This window comes from Microcaecilia unicolor, chromosome 1 (assembly GCF_901765095.1).
Source record: "Microcaecilia unicolor chromosome 1, aMicUni1.1, whole genome shotgun sequence".
Taxonomy (NCBI): domain Eukaryota; kingdom Metazoa; phylum Chordata; class Amphibia; order Gymnophiona; family Siphonopidae; genus Microcaecilia; species Microcaecilia unicolor.
This window is the reverse complement of record NC_044031.1, coordinates 771,406,314-771,429,323: the sequence shown is the minus strand read 5'-3', so window position 1 is coordinate 771,429,323 and position 23,010 is coordinate 771,406,314. Positions and strand designations below refer to the sequence as shown.

The following is a 23,010-nucleotide window of genomic DNA, read 5'->3' as shown; positions in this document are numbered from 1 at the left end:
AATGCTCCTCAGATATTTTTAAAACAGGAGAATATCCAATACATTTTACAGGCTTAAAACACACTGTTTCTTCACATATGGTACTTTCAGCGTAGGGATAGACACTGAGTCACGTTGTAGCCTATTTGTCCTGTTTTCCATGCTACTTTCAGCATAGGGAGAGTCACTGAGATATGTTGTTGTGTATTTGTCCTGTTTTCTGTGGTACTTTCCTTGTAGGGACAGTAGAGGAGTGTGGTAGCCGTGTTAGTCCACTCTTAAAGTTATCAATAGAAATCAAACAAAATAAAACATGGAAAAGAAAATAAGATGATACCTTTTTTATTGGACATAACTTAATACTGTAATCCGTTGGGTTGGTCGTGAGCCCTTGGGCCCTGGCCGAGGCCAGCAGGGCGCCGACCCAGGCCAAGGGGAGACTGACCCACCACCGCACACCCCAGCTACACAATACCCCCTAAGCTACCCCTCCCCCCAGTCCCTCAGGAAGAAGGGAAATAGGCATACAGGCGGGCCTCGCGGCCGAACCGGAACCCACGCAGACAGAGCCACTCGTGCGAGCCTCACGGCTGAACTGGAAACCAATCACACACAGGGAGGGGTGAAAGAACCCAGAGGGCCCCAAGATGCCAGACACGCGCTGAACACCAGCAATAGGGCAGAGGGGGAAACAAAGGACCAGAACGGGCCACGCCCACGCAGGGGACTAGCGCAGGACAGGGGAACTAACACAGCAACCCCCTCCCCACCAGGGTAGGAGCCCCAGGCAGAAGCCAGAGGAACCAAACACAAAGGAAGGCAGAAAGCCTTTGCCTCAAACCCACTGTAGACAGAGGCACACAGAACATAAAGGGTTAAGCTTGTAGAGCCAGCAGAGAGAGAGTGCCATAAATCAACAAACAATCAGAGAGAATGCTTCCCCTCCCGAGAGGGAGTGGGGCCCATCCAAACAAACACACTGGCAGAGGCAGGAATACAATACACACAGTACACAAAGGGTTAAACTCACTGAGCCAGCAGGCCAGGACACTGGGAAGAGAAATCCTTAAAACAAACAAACAAAGGAGAACCTCTCACTCAGCCCAGAGCCCTGGAGGCTGAGCAATGCCCAGCCCCCACTAAACAAACGAGCAGCTGACCCTGATTACAGAGCTACGCACACACACACAAACACAGCAGCAGCTAACCCAGAGGGAAGGAAAAGAATACTCTAAATCAACACAGATCCCTGTCAGAACCTAGAGCACGTTCTGAGAGAAACCTATCAGGCTTTCCTGTTACCACCAAATAAGTAACGCAAAAGCAGAAAAACTCTTCAGCTGCAGGCTAAAGTACTATCCCCTGACGTCAGCACAACTCCTGGCAGCCAATCAGAAGAGACGTCCCCCCTCCCCCTCAGCCAAACTGGCAGAATCATAACATCACCCCCCCCCTTCAAGGGCCCCCCCTACCACGTCCACGAGGTTTAGGTTTGTGAGGGAAAAGGCGATGGAACCGTCTGACTAGGACTGGCGCGTGGACATGAGTAGCGTCCTCCCAGGAGTTGTCTGCCGGTCCATATCCCTTCCACGCAATGAGATACTGGAGATGTCCCCGGAAGCGCCTTGCATCCAAGACATCCCGGACTTCGTATTCCCCCTGGGAGGCTGAGATGGCTGGACTAGCAGGCAACGCGGGCAAAGCCCCTTTTCTCAGAATCACAGGCTTCAGCAAGGACACATGAAAGGTGTTATGTACCCGTAATGTAGGTGGTAACTTTAGCTGATAACAGACCCGATTCACTTGCCTCACAATGGGATACGGGCCCACAAATCGAGGTGCAAAGCGGGAGGAGGGAATCTTCAGACGAAGATTACGTGTGGACAACCACACCAAGTCGCCAGGCTGGAAGTGCGGTTCCACTCTGCGAGACCGATCCGCTTGGCGTTTCATACGAGTGGAGGTCACTCGCAGCGCTTTCTGAACTGATGACCAAATTGCTTGGAGCGAGGTCACCGCATCAACCGCTGCCGGGACATCCAAGTTGGTTTTCAAGGGGGCTGGTATCCGCGGGTGTCGTCCATATACGATGTAAAAGGGCGACACGCCCGTGGCCGAGCTCACTCGGTTGTTATAAGTACATAAGTACATAAGTAGTGCCATACTGGGAAAGACCAAAGGTCCATCTAGCCCAGCATCCTGTCACCGACAGTGGCCAATCCAGGTCAAGGGCACCTGGCACGCTCCCCAAACGTAAAAACATTCCAGACAAGTTATACCTAAAAATGAGGAATTTTTCCAAGTCCATTTAATAGCGGTCTATGGACTTGTCCTTTAGGAATCTATCTAACCCCTTTTTAAACTCCGTCAAGCTAACCGCCCGTACCACGTTCTCCGGCAATGAATTCCAGAGTCTAATTACACGTTGGGTGAAGAAAAATTTTCTCCGATTCGTTTTAAATTTACCACACTGTAGCTTCAACTCATGCCCTCTAGTCCTAGTATTTTTGGATAGCGTGAACAGTCGCTTCACATCCACCCGATCCATTCCACTCATTATTTTATACACTTCTATCATATCTCCCCTCAGCCGTCTCTTCTCCAAGCTGAAAAGCCCTAGCCTTCTCAGCCTCTCTTCATAGGAAAGTCGTCCCATCCCCACTATCATTTTCGTCGCCCTTCGCTGTACCTTTTCCAATTCTACTATATCTTTTTTGAGATACGGAGACCAGTACTGAACACAATACTCCAGGTGCGGTCGCACCATGGAGCGATACAACGGCATTATAACATCCGCACACCTGGACTCCATACCCTTCCTAATAACACCCAACATTCTATTCGCTTTCCTAGCCGCAGCAGCACACTGAGCAGAAGGTTTCAGCGTATCATCGACGACACCCAGATCCCTTTCTTGATCCGTAACTCCTAACGCGGAACCTTGCAAGACGTAGCTATAATTCGGGTTCCTCTTACCCACATGCATCACTTTGCACTTGTCAACATTGAACTTCATCTGCCACTTGCACGCCCATTCTCCCAGTCTCGCAAGGTCCTCCTGTAATCGTTCACATTCCTCCTGCGACTTGACGACCCTGAATAATTTTGTGTCATCGGCGAATTTAATTACCTCACTAGTTATTCCCATCTCTAGGTCATTTATAAATACATTAAAAAGCAACGGACCCAGCACAGACCCCTGCGGGACCCCACTAACTACCCTCCTCCACTGAGAATACTGGCCACGCAATCCTACTCTCTGCTTCCTATCTTTCAACCAGTTCTTAATCCATAATAATACCCTACCTCCGATTCCATGACTCTGCAATTTCTTCAGGAGTCTTTCGTGCGGCACTTTGTCAAACGCCTTCTGAAAATCCAGATATACAATATCAACCGGCTCCCCATTGTCCACATGTTTGCTTACCCCCTCAAAAAAATGCATTAGATTGGTGAGGCAAGACTTCCCTTCACTAAATCCGTGCTGACTTTGTCTCATCAGTCCATGTTTTTGTATATGCTCTGCAATTTTATTCTTAATAATAGCCTCCACCATCTTGCCCGGCACCGACGTCAGACTCACCGGTCTATAATTTCCCGGATCTCCTCTGGAACCCTTCTTAAAAATCGGAGTAACATTGGCTACCCTCCAGTCTTCCGGTACTACACTCGATTTTAGGGACAGATTGCATATTTCTAACAGTAGCTCCGCAAGTTCATTTTTTAGTTCTATTAATACTCTGGGATGAATACCATCAGGTCCCGGTGATTTACTACTCTTCAGCTTGCTGAACTGACCCATTACATCCTCCAAGGTTACAGAGAATTTGTTTAGTTTCTCCGACTCCATGAGCGAATTCTGCCCAAGGCAGCAGCTGACTCCAGTTGTTATGGTGCTCATTGACATACATCCGTAGGAACTGCTTCAAGCATTGGTTCACTCGTTCTGTTTGGCCATTGGATTGTGGGTGATATCCCGACGAAAAGTTCAGCTTTACTTCAAGGGCCCGATTCAGGGCTCTCCAGAACTTTGAGACAAACTGTACTCCTCGATCAGAGGTAATAGATTCTGGCAGACCATGGAGACGAAAAATAGAGCTGATGAAATACTGTGCCAGCTTCACCGCCGAAGGAAGGGTAGGCATGGGTATGAAGTGGGCCATTTTAGAAAACCGGTCCACCACTACCAAGACAACTGTGTGCCCTTCAGAGTTAGGCAGATCCGTAACAAAGTCCATGGCAATGTGGGTCCACGGTCTCTCAGGTACCGGTAAAGGCATCAGCAACCCCTGGGGTCTCCGACGGTCAGCCTTATGCTGGGCGCACTCAGGACACGCAGCCACAAACTCCTGCACATCCCGATCAAGTGAAGGCCACCAATACTGCTGGGAGATGAACCGCTTGGTTCCCAGGATCCCGGGATGTCCTGCCATTCGAGAGGCATGCCCCCATTGGAGTGTCTTTTCTCTCAGCCGGGGTGGCACAAAGGTCATACCTGCAGGTACTGCTAGCGTCATCGCGGGCACAATGACATCAGGTTTAATTACATACTGCAGGGGTTCTTCCTCCAGGTCAGCCTCCATGGACCTGGAGAGGGCATCTGCCTTGATGTTCTTCTCCGCTGGACGATAGGTCAGAATGAAATCAAAGCGGGAGAAGAATAGTGCCCACCGGGCCTGGCGAGGATTCAGCCTTCTCGCTTCTCGTAAATAAGTCAGGTTTTTATGGTCCGTGAACACCGTGAAGGGCTCCTGCGCCCCTTCCAGCAGATGACGCCATTCTTCCAGGGCCAATTTAATGGCTAATAGCTCCTGATCCCCGATGGCATAATTCTTCTCGGCAGGGGTATACTTTTTAGAGAAGAATGCACATGGGAGAAGTTTCCCACTGGGGTGGGCCTGGGACAGCACTGCTCCTACGCCAACCGATGATGCATCCACTTCCACGAAAAATTTATTTGTCGGGTTGGGATGGCGCAGCACTGGAGCTCCAACAAATGCCTGTTTCAGATTCTCAAAGGCCTGACACGCCTCAGGCGACCAGTTGCGAGCGTCAGCGTTCTTCTTAGTCAAGGCAGTAAGAGGGGCAGTCAGGGACGAGTAATTCCAAATAAACTGCCTATAGTAGTTGGCAAAACCTAAGAAGCGCTGTACAGCCTTACGCCCCGTAGGTTGCTGCCTGTGCAGGATGGCTGTCAGCTTACTGGGGTCCATACGCAGCCCGTGGTTAGAAATGATGTACCCCAGGAAGAGCAGTTCGGAGCGATGGAATTCACATTTTTCCAATTTCACATAGAGGTGGTTCTCCCTCAACCGCTGCAATACGGTCTTCAGGTGCTCCTGGTGCTCTTCCTCAGCCCTTGAAAAAATCAAAATATCGTCCAAGTAGACCATCACAAACTTATACAGGAGATCCCTGAAGATGTCATTCATGAAGGCTTGGAAGACGGCTGGAGCATTAGCAAGTCCAAAGGGCATTACCAGATATTCGTAATGCCCATCGCGGGTGTTAAACGCCGTCTTCCACTCATCCCCCTCCTTGATCCGCACAAGGTTGTAGGCCCCCCTGAGATCGAGCTTGGAGAAGATCTGGGCCCCCTGGAGGCGGTCAAACATCTCAGAAATCAAGGGAAGGGGGTATTTGTCCTTCCGCGTGATGGCATTGAGTCCCCTGTAGTCAATACAGGGGCGCAACCCCCCCATCCTTCTTCTCCACGAAGAAGAATCCAGCCTCCGCGGGTGATTTAGAGGGCCGGATGAAGCCTTGAGCTAGGTTCTCTCGAATATACTGGGACATGGCTTCCGTCTCTGGCCGGGATAGGGGGTATACGCGGCCACGGGGAGGTTCAGTGCCAGGTAGTAGCTCTATGGCACAGTCATAGGAGCGATGAGGAGGCAGAATCTCTGCTTGCTGTTTGGAAAAAACATCTCCAAAGGATCTGTAGGGCCCCGGTAACATAACATTGGCTCGATCCAAAGGAAGCGTCACTGGGGCTGGCGAGACCTTATCCAAACAGACCTTCTGGCAGCCCGGGCCCCACGCCGTCAATTCACCCCGGGCCCAATCAATGCAAGGGTTATGCAGGCGAAGCCAGGGTAATCCCAGGATTATGGCCTCAGTGGCCGACGGAAGGACGTAGAAGGAGATAACTTCTTTGTGTAAGACTCCTACCCATATGGTCATAGGCACAGTTCTGGAGCGGAGAACTCCCCGAACCAGTCCCCAAGCCGCTGAGACGGTGATGGGCTGAGGTAACTCCATCGTAGGAATTTGATGAACCCGCACCAGGTCCGCGCTGATAAAGTTGCCTCCCGCCCCCGAGTCAACTAGCGCCTCAAAACAAGGGGTATCCTTAATCGCCAGTAGAACTGGCACCAAAACCTGCATCCAAGGGGAGAAGGACTTTGGCCCTGACCCGGTCTCCCTAGCCGGTATCAGGGCTGCTGGTTTCCCGACTTCTTTCTCTTCGGGCACTCACGGACAAAGTGCCCTTTCACTCCACAATGCAGGCACAGCCCCTTAGAGCGTCTCCGCTGTCTCTCCTGGGCCGCCCGGTCAACCTGCATAGGTTCAGACCCATCGGGCACACCCAGCGACGGGGAAGCAGGGCTCTTGTGCGAGCTCCTCGAGTTAGCCCCTGCAACCTGCTGACCAGCGCGACGTTCACAGGCCCGCTCCCTGAACCGGATGTCCACCTGGGTACAGAGACGGATGAGGTCATTCAGATCTGAGGGCAGCTCCCGGCCTGTGAGTTCGTCCTTAATGTTGGCCGAGACACCATGCCAAAATACCGCAGTCAGGCTTGGGTTATCCCAACCTAGCTCTGCGGCCAAAGTCCGAAACTGGATGGCGTACTCACCCAGAGAGAGTCGCCCCTGATGTAGGTTCAACAGCTGAGTCGCCGCCGAGGAGGGCTTCCCGGGTTCCTCAAAGATGAGCCGAAATTGTTTCAAAAACTCTGCCAAATTATCCAGGAGGGGATCCTTCTTCTCCCATAAGGGCGAGGCCCAGGCCAGAGCGGGGCCTGCCAGTAGAGAGATAATATAAGCCACCTTCGCCCGATCCGAAGGAAAATCCCGGGCCTGCAACTCGAAGACAATTTGGCATTGATTGAGGAACCCCCGGCAGGTCTTACTGTCGCCCTCGTACCTCGGGGGCGTAGCCACCCGAATCCCTCGGCCACATGCGTGGGAACTAGGCGGAGTAGCTGCTGGCGGGACCTCCGCAGCCTCCGTGACAGTCAGCGAGTCTACCCATTGAGACAGTGCGTTCACGACTCCCGATACCTGTTGTAGCTGAGCATGCAATTGCTGGAGCAGCTGCATGGGGGATGGATCGGTCGAGCTCATGGCTTTTTTGCGTTCTGTAATCCGTTGGGTTGGTCGTGAGCCCTTGGGCCCTGGCCGAGGCCAGCAGGGCGCCGACCCAGGCCAAGGGGAGACCGACCCACCACCGCACACCCCAGCTACACAATACCCCCTAAGCTACCCCTCCCCCCAGTCCCTCAGGAAGAAGGGAAATAGGCATACAGGCGGGCCTCGCGGCCGAACCGGAACCCACGCAGACAGAGCCACTCGTGCGAGCCTCACGGCTGAACTGGAACCCAATCACACACAGGGAGGGGTGAAAGAACCCAGAGGGCCCCAAGATGCCAGACACACGCTGAACACCAGCAATAGGGCAGAGGGGGAAACAAAGGACCAGAGCGGGCCACGCCCACGCAGGGGACTAGCGCAGGACAGGGGAACTAACACAGCAACCCCCTCCCCACCAGGGTAGGAGCCCCAGGCAGAAGCCAGAGGAACCAAACACAAAGGAAGGCAGAAAGCCTTTGCCTCAAACCCACTGTAGACAGAGGCACACAGAACATAAAGGGTTAAGCTTGTAGAGCCAGCAGAGAGAGAGTGCCATAAATCAACAAACAATCAGAGAGATGGGGCCCATCCAAACAAACACACTGGCAGAGGCAGGAATACAATACACACAGTACACAAAGGGTTAAACTCACTGAGCCAGCAGGCCAGGACACTGGGAAGAGAAATCCTTAAAACAAACAAACAAAGGAGAACGCTCTCACTCAGCCCAGAGCCCGGGAGGCTGAGCAATGCCCAGCCCCCACTAAACAAACGAGCAGCTGACCCTGATTACAGAGCTACCCACACACACACACACAGCAGCAGCTAACCCAGAGGGAAGGAAAAGAATACTCTAAATCAACACAGATCCCTGTCAGAACCTAGAGCACGTTCTGAGAGAAACCTATCAGGCTTTCCTGTTACCACCAGATAAGTAACGCAAAAGCAGAGAAACTCTTCAGCTGCAGGCTAAAGTACTATCCCCTGACGTCACCACAACCCCTGGCAGCCAATCAGAAGAGACGTCCCCCCTCCCCCTCAGCCAAACCTGCAGAATCATAACAAATACATTTCTTGATTAGCTTTCGAAGGTTGCCCTTCTTCCTCAGATCGGAAATAAGCAAATGTGCTAGCTGACAGTGTATATAAGTGAAAACATTCAAGCATTACTATGACAGTCTGACAGGGTGGGAGGATGGGGGTGGGTCGGAGGTATGCATGGGGACATCAAAGCATATCATTGATATTCTAACAGGATGGGTGTGGATAGGTGAGGGGTGGGGTGATCAACAGAGACATACAGCTTTATGGTTTATAATGGGCTAGGAACCCCAGATCCTTGTTAAGTCCTTTCTGTTGGGTGTTAAAATATTCAATCATTCTGACTTCAAAGGTCTTACGTTCTTGTATGGTTTTAAAGTTACCTTTCAGTATTCTCACTGTGAAACGGGCGTAGCCAGACTACAGATTTTGGGTGGGCCTAGGCAAGAAGTGGGTGGGCACCAAGTGCTCTTCCCCCCCCCCCCCCCCCAATCACCACCAACAAAAATATCTCAGCTTGCGGTGAAATGCTTCTTTCCACCATGGCAGTCTGCAGTATGCATGCGCTGAATACTGAGCATGCGCAGGTGCTGGTATCGTGGAGAGTAGTGTTTTTGTTACCATCAAGGGGACTTCAGCTGGCTAAGCTTGGGATCCCCACCAGCTACCACCAAATGTGTGCTACTGTTGGGTGGGCCTGAGCCCTAAGTGGGTGGGCCCCGGCCCACTCAGGCCCACCTGTGGCTACGCCACTGCTGTGAAATCACTGGTACAGTGTCCTGGTTCTGTGAAGTGCTGTCCCACTGAAAGGTAACTTTAAAACCATACAAGAACGTAAGACCTTTGAAGTCAGAATGATTGAATATTTTAACACCCAACAGAAAGGACTTAACAAGGACCTGGGGTTCCTAGCCCATTATAAACCATAAAGCTGTATGTCTCTGTTGATCACCCCACCCCTCACCTACCCACACCCATCCTGTTAGAATATCAATGATATGCTTTGATGTCCCCATGCATACCTCCGACCCACCCCCATCCTCCCACCCTGTCAGACTGTCATAGTAATGCTTGAATGTTTTCACTTATATACACTGTCAGCTAGCACATTTGCTTATTTCCGATCTGATGAAGAAGGGCAACCTTCGAAAGCTAATCAAGAAATGTATTAAGTTATGTCCAATAAAAAAGGTATCATCTTATTTTCTTTTCCATGTTTTATTTTGTTTGATTTCTATTGATAACCTTGTAGGGACAGACACTGAGACACGTTGCATTCTCTTTGTCCTGTGTTCTTTTGTACTTAAAGCGTAAGGACAGGCACTGAGACACATTGTTGTCTATTTGTCCTGTTTTCAGTGGTACTTTCAGTATAGGGACAGACACTGAGTCACGTTGTTGCTTATTTGTTCTGTTTTCTGTGGTACTTTCCTTGTAGGGACAGACACTGAGACACGTTGCATTCTCTTTGTCCTGTGTTCTTTGGTACTTAAAGCGTAAGGACAGGCACTGAGACACATTGTTGTCTATTTGTCCTGTTTTCAGTGGTACTTTCCTTGTAGGAACAGACACTGAGACACGTTGCATTCTCTTTGTCCTGTGTTCTTTTGTACTTAAAGCGTAAGGACAGGCACTGAGACATGTTGTTGCCTATTTGTCCTGTTTTCTGTGGTACTTTCCTTGTAGGAACAGACACTGAGACACGTTGCATTCTCTTTGTCCTGTGTTCTTTTGTACTTAAAGCGTAAGGACAGGCACTGAGACACATTGTTGTCTATTTGTCCTGTTTTCAGTGGTACTTTCAGTATAGGGACAGACACTGAGTCACGTTGTTGCTTATTTGTTCTGTTTTCTGTGGTACTTTCCTTGTAGGGACAGACACTGAGACACGTTGCATTCTCTTTGTCCTGTGTTCTTTGGTACTTAAAGCGTAAGGACAGGCACTGAGACACATTGTTGTCTATTTGTCCTGTTTTCAGTGGTACTTTCCTTGTAGGAACAGACACTGAGACACGTTGCATTCTCTTTGTCCTGTGTTCTTTTGTACTTAAAGCGTAAGGACAGGCACTGAGACATGTTGTTGCCTATTTGTCCTGTTTTCAGTGGTACTTTCAGTGTAGGGACAGACACTGAGTCACGTTGTTGCTTATTTGTCCTGTTTTCTGTGGTACTTTCCTTGTAGGGACAGACACTGAGACACGTTGTATTCTCTTTGTCCTGTGTTCTTTGGTACTTAAAGCGTAAGGACAGACACTGAGACATGTTGTTGCCTATTTGTTTTTCTATTTACTAAATCCCGTTGTTTTTGTCTTCTGTAGGACACTGTCTCAGGAAGATCCAGGAGACAATCAGATCACGCTGGAGGAGATCCTGCAGGTGGGGAGCACCTGCCACTGCTTTCTCTAAAGATGCTCAGCGTCTTGTAGCACTGTTCTCTGAAGTCCCTACAAAGTAGCTGCAGCTGTCCCTTTTCAGGCAGATTCATAAGATGCCCCTTCAGTGGAGGAATTAGCAATGGTGGTAATGTTCAGCCAGGGCAATCAGTGCTCTTTTTTTAAATGCCAACCTCTGAAGGTTTTTCCATTCCTGGATGGTCAGTGCTGGGCCACACCCAGTTATCAGCACTGATTATCCTGCTGACACTAATGATATTCAGACCAGTATCCCGATAACTACCTAAATAAAGTTATGCTGCTAAGCAGGTAATTCCCAGATCAGCACCTCAGCAGCACCCAGACTGCCTATATTTTCAGCAGATAAGGTCACTGAAAATCAAGGTAGGAATCCGGTGTGACTTTTCTGGGTGGAGGCCTTTCCTAACCAGATAAGTTCCACTTAAGATCAGCCTCGATAATTGTAAACCGTTCTTCATTCTGAAGCCAATGTTAAAGGAGGTATTAGGAAAGTGCAACATGACCTATCCATCTGCCCATCTACACCAGCTGCTAAGAAAGGGAAGAGATTTGAGGATTTAGCTCATGTCTATACTTCCTCCCTTTCTCAGCCAAGCTTGGCTCCTTTGTTTACCTTCTATCATTTCCTGATTATTCTTACTATCTCTGTCCTGATGGTTCAGCCAGGGTATGACCTTTCCCTTCAATCAAGGACTGCCCTCTGGAACCACTTCTGCTATCTGATAACAGGTTTTGTCCCTATCGGTCCTTTTTCCTCCCCCTCCTTAGACTTGTGTGGGGCTCTTCTTGACCTCTCTGTCTCCACAAGGCACTTTCTCCATCCTGACTCCACAGCCTTCTGTTCCCCTGAAGAAAACTCATCTTTTCACCTTGTTCATTCTTTCTCATGATATTGCACAAAGCCACAACTCATCTCTGAACTGCTTCCATCTATTTCATCATCCTCCCATCTCTGCAACAAGCTTCCTTTCTTCAGATTTCTACTTCCATCCACTCTTGCATCTCTCAGAACTATGAAGCCTCTTGCCTTGGGAGTCAGCCTCATATTTGCTATGGTGTCCTTGAAGATGGATTTCCATGCTGTGTAATGTTCAGGACGGCCATTGAACTGGGTGAGTCCTGCACCTCCTAGATCTTTCCGAACGAGGTACCCTACTAGCTCATCGACCATCAGGAAAATTTTCAAAGAAAGGAAATTATTATTCCATTTTCTATTGAAGAAGGTTACATCAAACTGACCACAACTGGTCATGGATTACCGATTGTGGGTGGCACGCCAACAATGGTAGCAACTTCTCTAGCTATTATAAATTTTATAAGCTGTTTAGGGTCAAAAACCAAAAATGGATTTCCCCTGTAAGTAACAAAGCAGCAACAAGAGGACATTTACAAATATGTTATAAGAGATTTCGTAAACATTTCTAAACCTTCGACGAAGCATAGGTTAGCAGGCACAGTGTTCCATAATTTTAGTTTCAATATTGAAGATAGAGTTCCGATACTCATCTAGTTTAACTAAAGGGTCCTTTTACAAAGATGTGCTAAAGAGTGGCCTCCACTACTTGTAGCGTGTGATTTTCACATTCGCTCAGCCCATCTCTTAGCGCGTCTACAAAAATGCCGAATTTCTATTTTCAGCACACCAGGGAGTGAGTGATATAGTGGCAGGTGGCCCTGAGAACACTCCCTCACTGAGGCTGTAGTTTAGCCTCCTTACAGCAGGTGGTACTAACCTGCCATATCACAGGCTGAGGCAAGGGTGGGGCTCAGGCTGGGAGGTGGTTAAATGCCCTGGGGTTGAGTAGTTCAGAGAGACCCTGAGGCAAGAGGTCTCCAGCAGTGAGACCCTCAAGGGCAGAGGTCTGACTGGGAGGGAAGGAATCCTTCCCAGAAGGTAGCTGGGCTATACTACCTGGGGGGGGGGGAGGCTCAGGGAAGCAGAGTGGGCCTCAAGCTTATATCTCCAGAATCTAAGCGGGAAAGACTTTCAAGGTAGGAAGTTTCTGCACTTACTTGGATGTTGTGTGTTCAGGCTGAAGGAAAGCCTGTGTTGAACTGTGGTTGTATTGAACTAATAACATTGTGTTTGGGGCATGGTCTAGTGAGATTGCTTCCTTAGGGTTCTACAACAACATTGATAGCACTGAACTGAAGTGTGATGCAACAGGCTCTTGAATAGTTGAATACAGTAATAAAGAATTCTTGTTTCCTGTGTCTATGAGTCCTGCAGCCAGTCGCGAGTCACATATTATTACATAAGGTTTAAAAAAGGTTTGGATAATTTCCTTAATGAAAAGTCCATAAGCAATTATTAAGATGAACTTGAGAAAATATACTGCTTATTTCTAGGAGGGGCAGCATAAAATTTGCTTAACTGTTTTGGGATCTTGGGTTGGCCACTATTGGAAACAGGATACTGGGCTTGATGGACTTTCGGTCTGTCCCATTATGGCAATGTTTGTGTTCTTTTTGATGCATTATCAGCAGCCAGTGTAAGTAGAATAAGAGAGGAGTCACATGGTCAAAATGGCAAGCTTGACAAAGAAAGTGGGTCTGTAGACATTTTAAACTATAATCTGGAATACCATCATAAACTGTATTACAGTAGTCCATCTTACAGAATAGAAAAGCATGGAGTAATATATACATAGTCTCAAAACTCAAATACCTATACACAACACTTAACTGCCACAAAGCAAAAAAAACAACAACCCTGATTTAATCACATTTGAAATATGAGGCCTAAAAGATAACTCTGAATTGATAATCCCCCCCCCCCTAATATTTAACTGAATCAGCGGGGACAATAGAAGACCCAAATAACGAAGCGATCAGTAAAGGACATTCTGGACAACTGTTGTCTTAGCATAACTGGTCTTGAAGCCAGGTAGGAATAGATGTCAAGCACTGCTGAAGTACAGTAATGCAATATAGAAAACCAATAAAATATCACAGCGTAAAATGAATAAGGGTTCCCAAGGGACTCGGGAACAGATTAAAATAACGCTGAAGAAATAACAGACCCCTGGGGCACTCTACAGGGTAGCAACCAAGAAGAGAAAGTAGCCCCAGAAATCTTTATGAAAAGTGAGCAATTTCTTACAAATGCCTGATAAACCATTGTGAAGGTCAAAAGTACTATGTGTCCCTGATCCAACATAGCTTGGACTTTATTAAGGTTATGACAGACTCACATCTGTGTCCTATTCTAAATCCAGATTGCCTAGGGTGATATGCAGGATCCATTTCAATATGTTCCATTAACTGGTTATAGACAATCTGTTCGGTCACCTTTTAAAAGAAAGCAAAGGTTAGAAACTGGCCTCTAGTTGGCTGGGTCTAGTAGAGCCTTTTTTTCAAAATTGCTTGGATTACAGCTGTACAGGCACCCTGTGTAAGAGGCTTGGGGAGGCAAAATTTAACAACCGGATCTTGCGAGCCGGAGCGAGCCGGCTCCAGCACACCACTGCAAATACCCGTCAAGATCCCAAAAATGTACAAAACATTTTATACTGCTTATCCCAGAAATAGTGGATTTTCCCCATCCATTTAATAACGGTCTATGGACTTTTCCTTTAGGAAGCCGTCCAAACCTTTCTAAAACTCCGCTAAGCTAACCGCCTTTACCACATTCTCTGGCAACGAATTCCAGAGTTTAATTACACGTTGAGTGTACTGCTTATTCCAGAAATAGTGGATTTTTCCCAAGTCCATTTAATAATGATCTATGGACTTTTCCTTTAGGAAGCCATCCAAACCTTTTTTTAAACTCTGCTAAGCTAACCACCTTTACCACATTCTCTGGCAACGAATTCCACAGTTTAATTACACATTGAGTGAAGAAACATTTTCTCCGATTCGTTTTAAATTTACTACATTGTAGCTTCATCGCATGCCCCCTAGTCCTAGTATTTTTGGAAAGCGTGAACAGACGCTTCACATCTAGGTTGAAGAGGATCGGAGATAGTGGTGAGCCTTGTGGTACTCCGCAATCTGTTTTCCACTGTGATGATATGTTTGATTTTGACTTTACCTGACAGGTTCTTGTGGTTAGGAAACCCTTGATCCAGTTAACTATATTGCCAGCAATCCCAAATTTGTCAAGTAATCTTATTAATATGTTATGGTTTACCATGTCGAATGCACTAGACATGTCGAATTGGAGGAGGAGGATGTTGTTTCCTATTGCTTTTTCCTGCTTGAATTTGGCTAGTAGGGTGAGTAGCAGTGGCGTACCAAGGGGGGGGCGGTGGGGGCAGTCCGCCCTGGGTGCACGCCGCTGGGGGGTGCCGCGGCGCGCGCCTGCTCTGAGTTCGCTGACTGACTTCACGACAGAGGGAGCTCCAGCGAACGCGCAAAGTCAGGGAACTCTGAGCAGGCGCGCGCCACGGCACCCCCCCCCAGCGGCGTGCACCCGGGGGGGGGGTTCCACGCTGCATCGGGGGGGGGGGGTCCACGCTGCATCGGGGGGGGTTCCGCACTGCTTTGGGGGGGGGGGTGCTGCACCCGGGGGGGGCGGGGCACCGCCCCGGGTGTCCGCCCCCCTAGGAACGCCACTGGTGAGTAGTACTGTTTCTGTGCTGTGTAACGGGCGAAAGCCAGACTGTGATTCGTGTAATATTGAGAATTTGTTTATGTAGTCTGTTAGTTGTTTGGCTACCATACTTTCCATCAGTTTGACTGACAGTGGGATGGATGCTACTGGTTGGTAGTTGGTGATTTCATTTGCTTTTTTCGTGGTGTCCTTCGGTATCGGGTTGAGTAGAATATTACTCTTTTCCTTCGGGAAGAGACCTTGCTGAAGCAAGTAGTTTAGGTGGGATGTGAGATCTACTATGAAGCGGTCAGGGGCTGATTTCAGTAAGTAGTTGGGACATTAATCTAGTTTGCAGTGAGTGTTGGCGAACCTCCTGAGCGCCCGGGTTACAGTATCAGTGGTAAGGGGGGCGAAGTTTAGCCAAGTGCGGTCCGCCGGGTGTACTCCATTTATTGGGTCCAGCTCACCTTTCTTCTCGAGATCCATTTTCCGTAACCTGGTACAGTCAATGGTGCTAAGTCACCTGGATTATTGCAATGCATTGTACGCTGGCTGCAAAGAACAATCTATCAAGAAACTTCAAACAGCCCAGAATACCGCAGCCAGACTTATTTATGGAAAAACAAAATATGAAAGTGCAAAACCCCTAAGAGAGAAGTGGAGGAGTGGCCTAGTGGTTAGGGTGGTGGACTTTGGTCCTGGGGAACTGAGGAACTGAGTTGGATTCCCATTTCAGGCACAGGCAGCTCCTTGTGACTCTGGGCAAGTCACTTAACCCTCCATTGCCCCAGGTACAAATAAGTACCTGTATACAATACGTAAGCCGCATTGAGCCTGCCATGAGTGGGAAAGCGCGGGGTACAAATGTTACAAAAAAAAAAAAAAAGAGAAAATTCACTGGCTCCCACTTAAAGAACGTATAGCATTCAAGATCTGCACGATTGTTCACAAAATCATCCACGGAGATGCCCCGACCTACATGCTAGACCTCATGGACCTGCCTCCCAGAAATGCCAAAAGATCAGCCCGCAAATTTCTTAACCTACACTTCCCCAGCTGTAGAGGATTAAAATACAAGTTAACACATGCGACTAGCTTCTCCTACATGAGCACACAGTTGTGGAATGCATTGCCAACTGACTTGAAAACAATTCACGAACTAACTAACTTTCACAAATCCCTGAAAACCTATCTCTTCAACAAGGCCTACAATGAGAATCCTTAGCTTAATTATAACACTTCTCCTCTCCACTCCGAAAGTCATCTTTCTATAACTGCCTGCTTAGAGCTTTTTTCTCATCCATGATCTTTTTGTACCATCAACTGTATCTGTTACCCTGGAATGGCGATGCCATAACAGACCCTTGTAAGCCACATTGAGCCTGCAAATAGGTGGGAAAATGTGGGATACAAATGCAATAAATAAATAAATAAATCTAGGAAGTTTTCGATGTCTGTGTTGCCTTGGGGTAACATGTTGCGTAGGTTTACAATTTTTTCGTAGAAATACTTAGCAAGTTTGTCTGCAGGTGGGGTGTCTATTTTCGATCCAGTGACCCGGTTGGTATCTAGGAGTTTATTCACTAGTTGATATAGAGGGGCATAATCAAACGGGGCCGGCCATCTCTATGGGCGGCCATCTCTGGGGCCGGCTCCATAAATGGGCGGAGCCAACCGTATTTTCGAAAAAGATGGCCAGCCATCTTTTTTTCCCGATAATACGGTTGGGGCCGGCCAAATCTCGACATAAATGTTGAGATGGCCGGGTTTGAGATGGCCGGTTTCGGTTTTTGCCCATAATGGAAACCAAAACCGGCCATCTCAGACCCAGCCAAATCCAAGCCACTTGGTTGTGGGAGGGGCCAGCATTTGTAGTGCACTCGTCCCCCTGACATGCCAGGACACCAAACGGGCACCCTAGGGGACACTGCAGTGGACTTCAAAAATAACTCCCAGGTGCATATCTCCCTTACCTTGTGTGCTGAGCCCCCCAGTCCCCCCCCCAAACCCCACTCCCCACAACTGTACACCACTACCATAGCCCTTAGGCGGACACCTAGATGTGGGTACAGTGGGTTTTGGGGGGGTTTGGAGAGCTCAATATTTACCACCACATGGGTAACAGGAAGGGAGGGATTGGCCTGGGTCCACCTGCCTGAAGTGCACTGCACCCACTAAAACTGCTCCAGGGACCTGCATACTGCTGTCAGGAAGCTGGGTATGACATTTGAGGCTGGCATAGAGGCTGGCAAAAAATATTTTTTTTTAGGTGGGAAGGGGTTGGTGACCACTGGGGGAGTAAGGGGAGGTCATCCCCGATTCCCTCTGGTTGTCATTTGGTCAGTTGGGGCTCCTTTTTGAAGCTTGGTCATGAAAAAAAAGGGACCAAGTAAAGCCAGTGAAATGCTTGTCAAGGCTGGCTTTTTTCCATTATCGGGCAAAGCCGGCCATCTCGTGAGCAAGCTCTCGTCCTGCCCCCATCCTGCCTTCACTACCCTACTAACACGCCCCCTTGAAGTATGGCCGGCTCCGCGACGGAAAGCAATTGAAGCTGGCCAAAATCGGCTTTCAATTATACCGATTTGGCCGACTTCAGGAGATCTCTGGCCATCTCCCGATTTGTGTCGGAAGATGGCCGGCAATCTCCTTCGAAAATAAGCTGGATAGTTTCTTTGTGTCTTTGTAATCTGTTCCTATTTTGGTTTTATAGTATGATCTTTTGATCTGTCTTGTTGCGTATTTGTATTTTCTTTGTGATTGTTTCCATGTGTTGAATGTGTGTTCATCTTTTGTTTTTTTCCATGCTCATTCATGTTGCCTGGTTTGTGTTTTTAGCTTTTTCAGTTCATCGTTGAACCATGGTATCGAGCTGTGCTTTCGTGATGTTCTTGTTCGTAAAGGTGATATTTCATCTAGTATGCATTTACATCTTTTATCCCATTCCAGGAGGTAGCCTGTGGATTCAGTTAGTGCTGTCCATCTATTGTTGTATAACAGTTGCCAGAATGTTTTCGTGTCTACATGGCCTCTGGATGTATATGTAGTGTGTTCTTGTGTTTGGTGTATTCCCTTCTTTCGCCAGTGTAATGATAGGTTTAGTTTATAATGATCAGACCAGGGTGTTTCTGTCCATTTAATATCTGTTATTGTTATGTTCTGGTCTGGTCTGTTAATAGTTTGTGTGATATGAGATCGAGTGTGTGCCCTTTGACATGGGTTGCTTGCAGTTGTGGCCATTTGAAATCCCATAAGTGAAGGAATTCCTTACATTCTCGTGCGTTGGTAGAGTTTGGGTCTTCTAGGTGAAGGTTGATGTCTCCTAGTACTAGTACATTGGAGTTGGTTGCACATGTGTTTGAAATGAAGTCCATGAATTATTTATTTATTTATTTGTAGCATTTATACCCCGCTCGATGGTGGGCTCAGTACGGCTTACAATAAATGGGAACAAAGTGTGACAGAGATGACATAGGTTCAGTTCGGCTTACAATAAAAGGGAATAAGGTGTATCATAGATAACAAAAGATATAGACACATCATTTTACAGAGATACAAATTGTGTGGGGAATGAGAAGACGAAGTTGGTCTGGCCTTCGTTCCAATTATCAGGGGGTCTGTAAAGCAGTACACAATTTAAGTAATCACGTAGGGTTTTGTTGTGGATTCTGATTGAAGCGATTTCAAGTTGGGGTGTTATGGACTCAGCGATGGTTTTGGTGATAAAGTGAGATTGATAGATTAGTGCTATGTCTCCTCCTCTTTTTTCCTTCCTGGTCCAGTGTGTGATTTTGTATCCTGGAGGACACAGATCTAGGATTATGGGATCTTTTTGGTCATGGATCCAGGTTTCGCTGATGAAGAGTAAGTCAAGGTCTTCTGCCATGATCCAGTCTGTTAGTGTTGCCGTTTTGTTTACTGCAGATCTGGCATTGATATAACCCACTTGGATTGTTTGGTATGGGTCTTCTGCATTTGGTATTGTGTGAACTTTTATTAGTTGTCGTTTCTTAGCCGGGGTGCTTTTGTTAGGGCCCTTCTGTGTGCTCTGATTTGATTGTCTACATGTTGGTGTTCTACCTTTGCTTAGGTTGTTGTCTGTTTGATTGGTTGTGGTGTGTCTGATCAGTCTTTGATGGTTGTGCAGTATTCATATGGTATTACTGTCTGCAAGAGGGGTGGTTAGTGTAAGGTGGAACAGTGATAAGGAGTATATTATTAGGAGTAGTTTGGGGGTATTCATCTTGGTTTCTGATTGCTATGGAGTAGTAGTGGGGTTGTTCCTCATGATTGGATCTGTAGGAATAGTTTTGTTCTTTGGTATGAGTTTGGTGTTTTGATCTTGTGTGTTATTTCAGTTAGCTCGAATGCAGATCAATCAATTGAATCTTCGATCAAATAGAGGAACAAATGGTTACATTTAGCATCTCTGTGTGAAATTCCTGGAGCCAGTAATAGGCTTCTTTTAATTCCAAGGAATCCAAAAGATTCAGAGTTATAGGATTAGTTCAGTTAGTTAAGGAAAGTTTCTTTACTCACAGATTACAGGTTTGACCTTTAAGGTCTCTGGTTCTGACGTCCCTGGGTGACCCAACTGATGCAGGTTACTGTAGGCTTCTCACTAGTGTTGCATCGGAAGGGTAGATGTAGACAGGGTCCAGTGATTCGGATTGAAATCGCCAGCAGATGTTCCCATTTCTCCGGTCTGTTTCCCAGCTTTGCAGCTTTCTCCGCTTCATACTTGGGCTCTGGCAGGAAGAGCATCCGTCAGGGCAGGACACAGAGGGCCAGTGATCATCTACCTGACTTCTGCATGTCTAGAAATTATGTTGTGAAAGATGATGGCTGAGGAAAGCCTTACCCAAGAGCCGGCTACAATAAAGGTTGGAGCTCAGTAGCTCTAATAAGAGTGTAGAATACTGTAAAAACGGGAGCTCAGCAGTTCTGATAAATGTGTAGACTGCTGCAAAAGTGGGAGCGTAACAATTCTAAAGTAAGTGCAGTGCAGGCTTACAGTGAGAGTGGGAGCTCAGCAATTCTAAGATCTAAGATTGCAATGATAACTGTTTTCTGTTAATTCCATTGCAAGCCACATTGAAACTACCAATAGTTGGAAAATGTGGAGTATAAATGCAATAAATAAATAAACTGATTATGTATTTGCAGTATCAGGCTTATTTTCGAAAGAGAAGGGTGCCCATCTTCCGACACAAATCGGGAGATGGGCATCCTTGTCTCCGGGTCGCCCAAATCGGCATAATCGAAAGTCGATTTTGGGCGTCCTCAACTGCTTCCCGTCGCGGGGACGACCAAAGTTCACAGGGGCGTGTTGGCACCATAGCGAAGGCGGGACTGGAGCGTGATTAAGAGATGGGCATCCTCGGCCAATAATAGAAAAAAGAAGGGCGTCCCTGACGAGCCCTTGGCCGACTTTACTTGGTTCATTTTTTCTTACGACCAAGCCTCAAAAAGGTGCCCAAACTGACCAGATAACCACGGAGGGAATCTGGGATGACCTCCCCTTACTCCCCCAGTGGTCACCAACCCCCTCCCACCCTAAAAAAAAACTTTAAAAATATTTTTTGCCAGCCTCTATGCTAGCCTCAAATGTCATACCCAGCTCCATGACAGCAGTATGCAGATGGTCCCTGGAGCAGTTTTAGTGGGTACAGTACACGTCAGGCAGGCGGACCTAGACCCATCCCCCCCACCTGTTACACTTGAGGTGGTAAATGTGAGCCTTCCAAAACCACCACAAATCCACTGTACCCACATCTAGGTGCCCCCCTGCATCCCTAAGGGCTATGGTAGTGGTGTACAGTTGTGGGGAGTGGGTTTTGGGGGGGCTCAGCACACAAGGTAAGGGAGCTATGCACCTGGGAGCTTTTTCTGAAGTCCACTGCAGTGCCTCCTAGGGTGCCCGGTTGGTGTCCTGGTATGTGAGGGGGACCAGTGCACTACGAATTCTGGCTCCTCCCACAACCAAAGGGCTTGCATTTGGTCATTTTTGAGATGGGCGTCCTCGGTTTCCATTATGGCCAAAAACCGGGGTCGACCATCTCTAAGGTCAACCTAAATTTTGAAATTTGGGCGTCCCCAACCGTATTATTGAAACGAAAGATGGACGTCCATCTTGTTTCGATAATACGGGTTTCCCTGCCCCTTCGCGGGGATGTCCTGCGAGGACGCCCTCATGAAAAGGGCACCCCGTTCAATTATGCCCTTCCACGTGTTTTGAGTTTTAAATAAAAAGTATTAAAACATTGTTACAAAGATCCTGGGAGGCATCAGACTGGAGATGATAAATGTAAGAATCGAGCAAAGGTCTCCCCCCCTCCCCCCAAGTACATCAGCCCAAAGGCACAGCTACCTGCCTGTGACAGTAGCCAGTCTAAATCAGAATTATTTGGTAGATCCCAAAGAATATTTTAAAAATTATCGAAAGTTTCTTTGGTGCCCCCTCCCCTTAAATATCCAAAATGTCCTGGGAGGCATCAGCCTGAAGGTGCTAATGTAGAAATCCTGTTTCCCTGATGCCAGAAGGGACTTCCCACGCCACAGCTGATGCCCTGGGAACTAGTAAAAAGTGGTAGGTCAGGGCTGAAAGAGAGAACCTCCAACTGGTATTGTGTTATCTCTTCACTTCATTATAATAATACAGATTCACAATCTATTTTCCTCAGATAGAGGGAAGCAAACTGGAGCCCTTTGAAAGCCACTCAGCACTGGAGATTGCAGAGCAACTGACCCTGCTGGACCATCTGATCTTTAGAAAGATTCCCTATGAGTGAGTAAGATCTGAACTTTCTTTCCTGTGCATCTCCCTCATCTACTCACTTTTCTTCTGAACTTCCAAGGACCTCGTCTCCAGGCAGAGAATATACTGTACAGGTAACACCCTCTGAGCATCTGAGAGGAACCACTGCAGAAAATAAATATAGCCAGGTCAATATTCAAAGGGAAATATCCAGATAACTGCTGTCATTATTTGCATATCTGCTTTAGTCAATGCTAGTTGTGGATATTGGGCAGCAGGGTCTGGTAAGTGTCCCTGAATCCTTACAGACCCCCTCTGTAATATCCGGATAGTGTCTCTGAATATCCTCACAGACCCCCCCCCCCCCCCAGTGGTGTGCTGGTAAATTTTTAACAACAGGCTCTCTCCCCAGTCCACCTCGGCGCCCCCCCCCCAGTCCACCACTGTGCCCCCCCGTCCACCTCGGCGCCCCCCCCAAAATTGCAGAGCTGGCTATAGCCGGGGGGGGGGGGGGGGGAGCAATGCATTACTCTCTCCAGGAAAAAAATTTAAATGATCCCAGGTTCCAATCTAATTCACGTTTAATGTGGGATAAAATGCCATAAATAAGTAAATAAATATAAACTTTTAATGTTGAGCACCTGATTCTCAAAGTGAACATATTCCAAACAATATAATGAAAATAAAATGATTTTTTTCTACCTTTGTTGTCTGGTGACTGTTTTTCTGCGCATGCTGGCCCAGTATCCGATTCTGCTGCTATCTGTCCTCTTAACTCCGTTTCCAGGGCTTCCTTTCCATTTATTTCTTTCCTCCTTTCTTCTTCATTTCTGGTCCTCAGCTTCTGCCTATTTTCTTCATCCATGTGCAGTTTTTCTCCTCTCTTCCTTTTCCCTCATCTCATCTCCTTCCTCACTCTTCTCTCCCCTC

The 23,010-nt window shown here is 47.6% G+C and overlaps 1 protein-coding gene across 1 annotated transcript in view; it reads left to right on the top strand.

Moving 5' to 3' along the window:
* The window catches only part of RASGRF1 (Ras protein specific guanine nucleotide releasing factor 1), a 328,543-nt gene that overhangs the window by 279,135 nt on the left and 26,398 nt on the right, over positions 1-23,010 (top strand). The window contains exons 20-22 of the mRNA XM_030192898.1: positions 10,694-10,751; positions 17,100-17,106; positions 22,011-22,110. Coding sequence (XP_030048758.1) covers positions 10,694-10,751; positions 17,100-17,106; positions 22,011-22,110 — 165 coding nt within the window. The remainder of the gene's footprint in view (positions 1-10,693; positions 10,752-17,099; positions 17,107-22,010; positions 22,111-23,010) is intronic.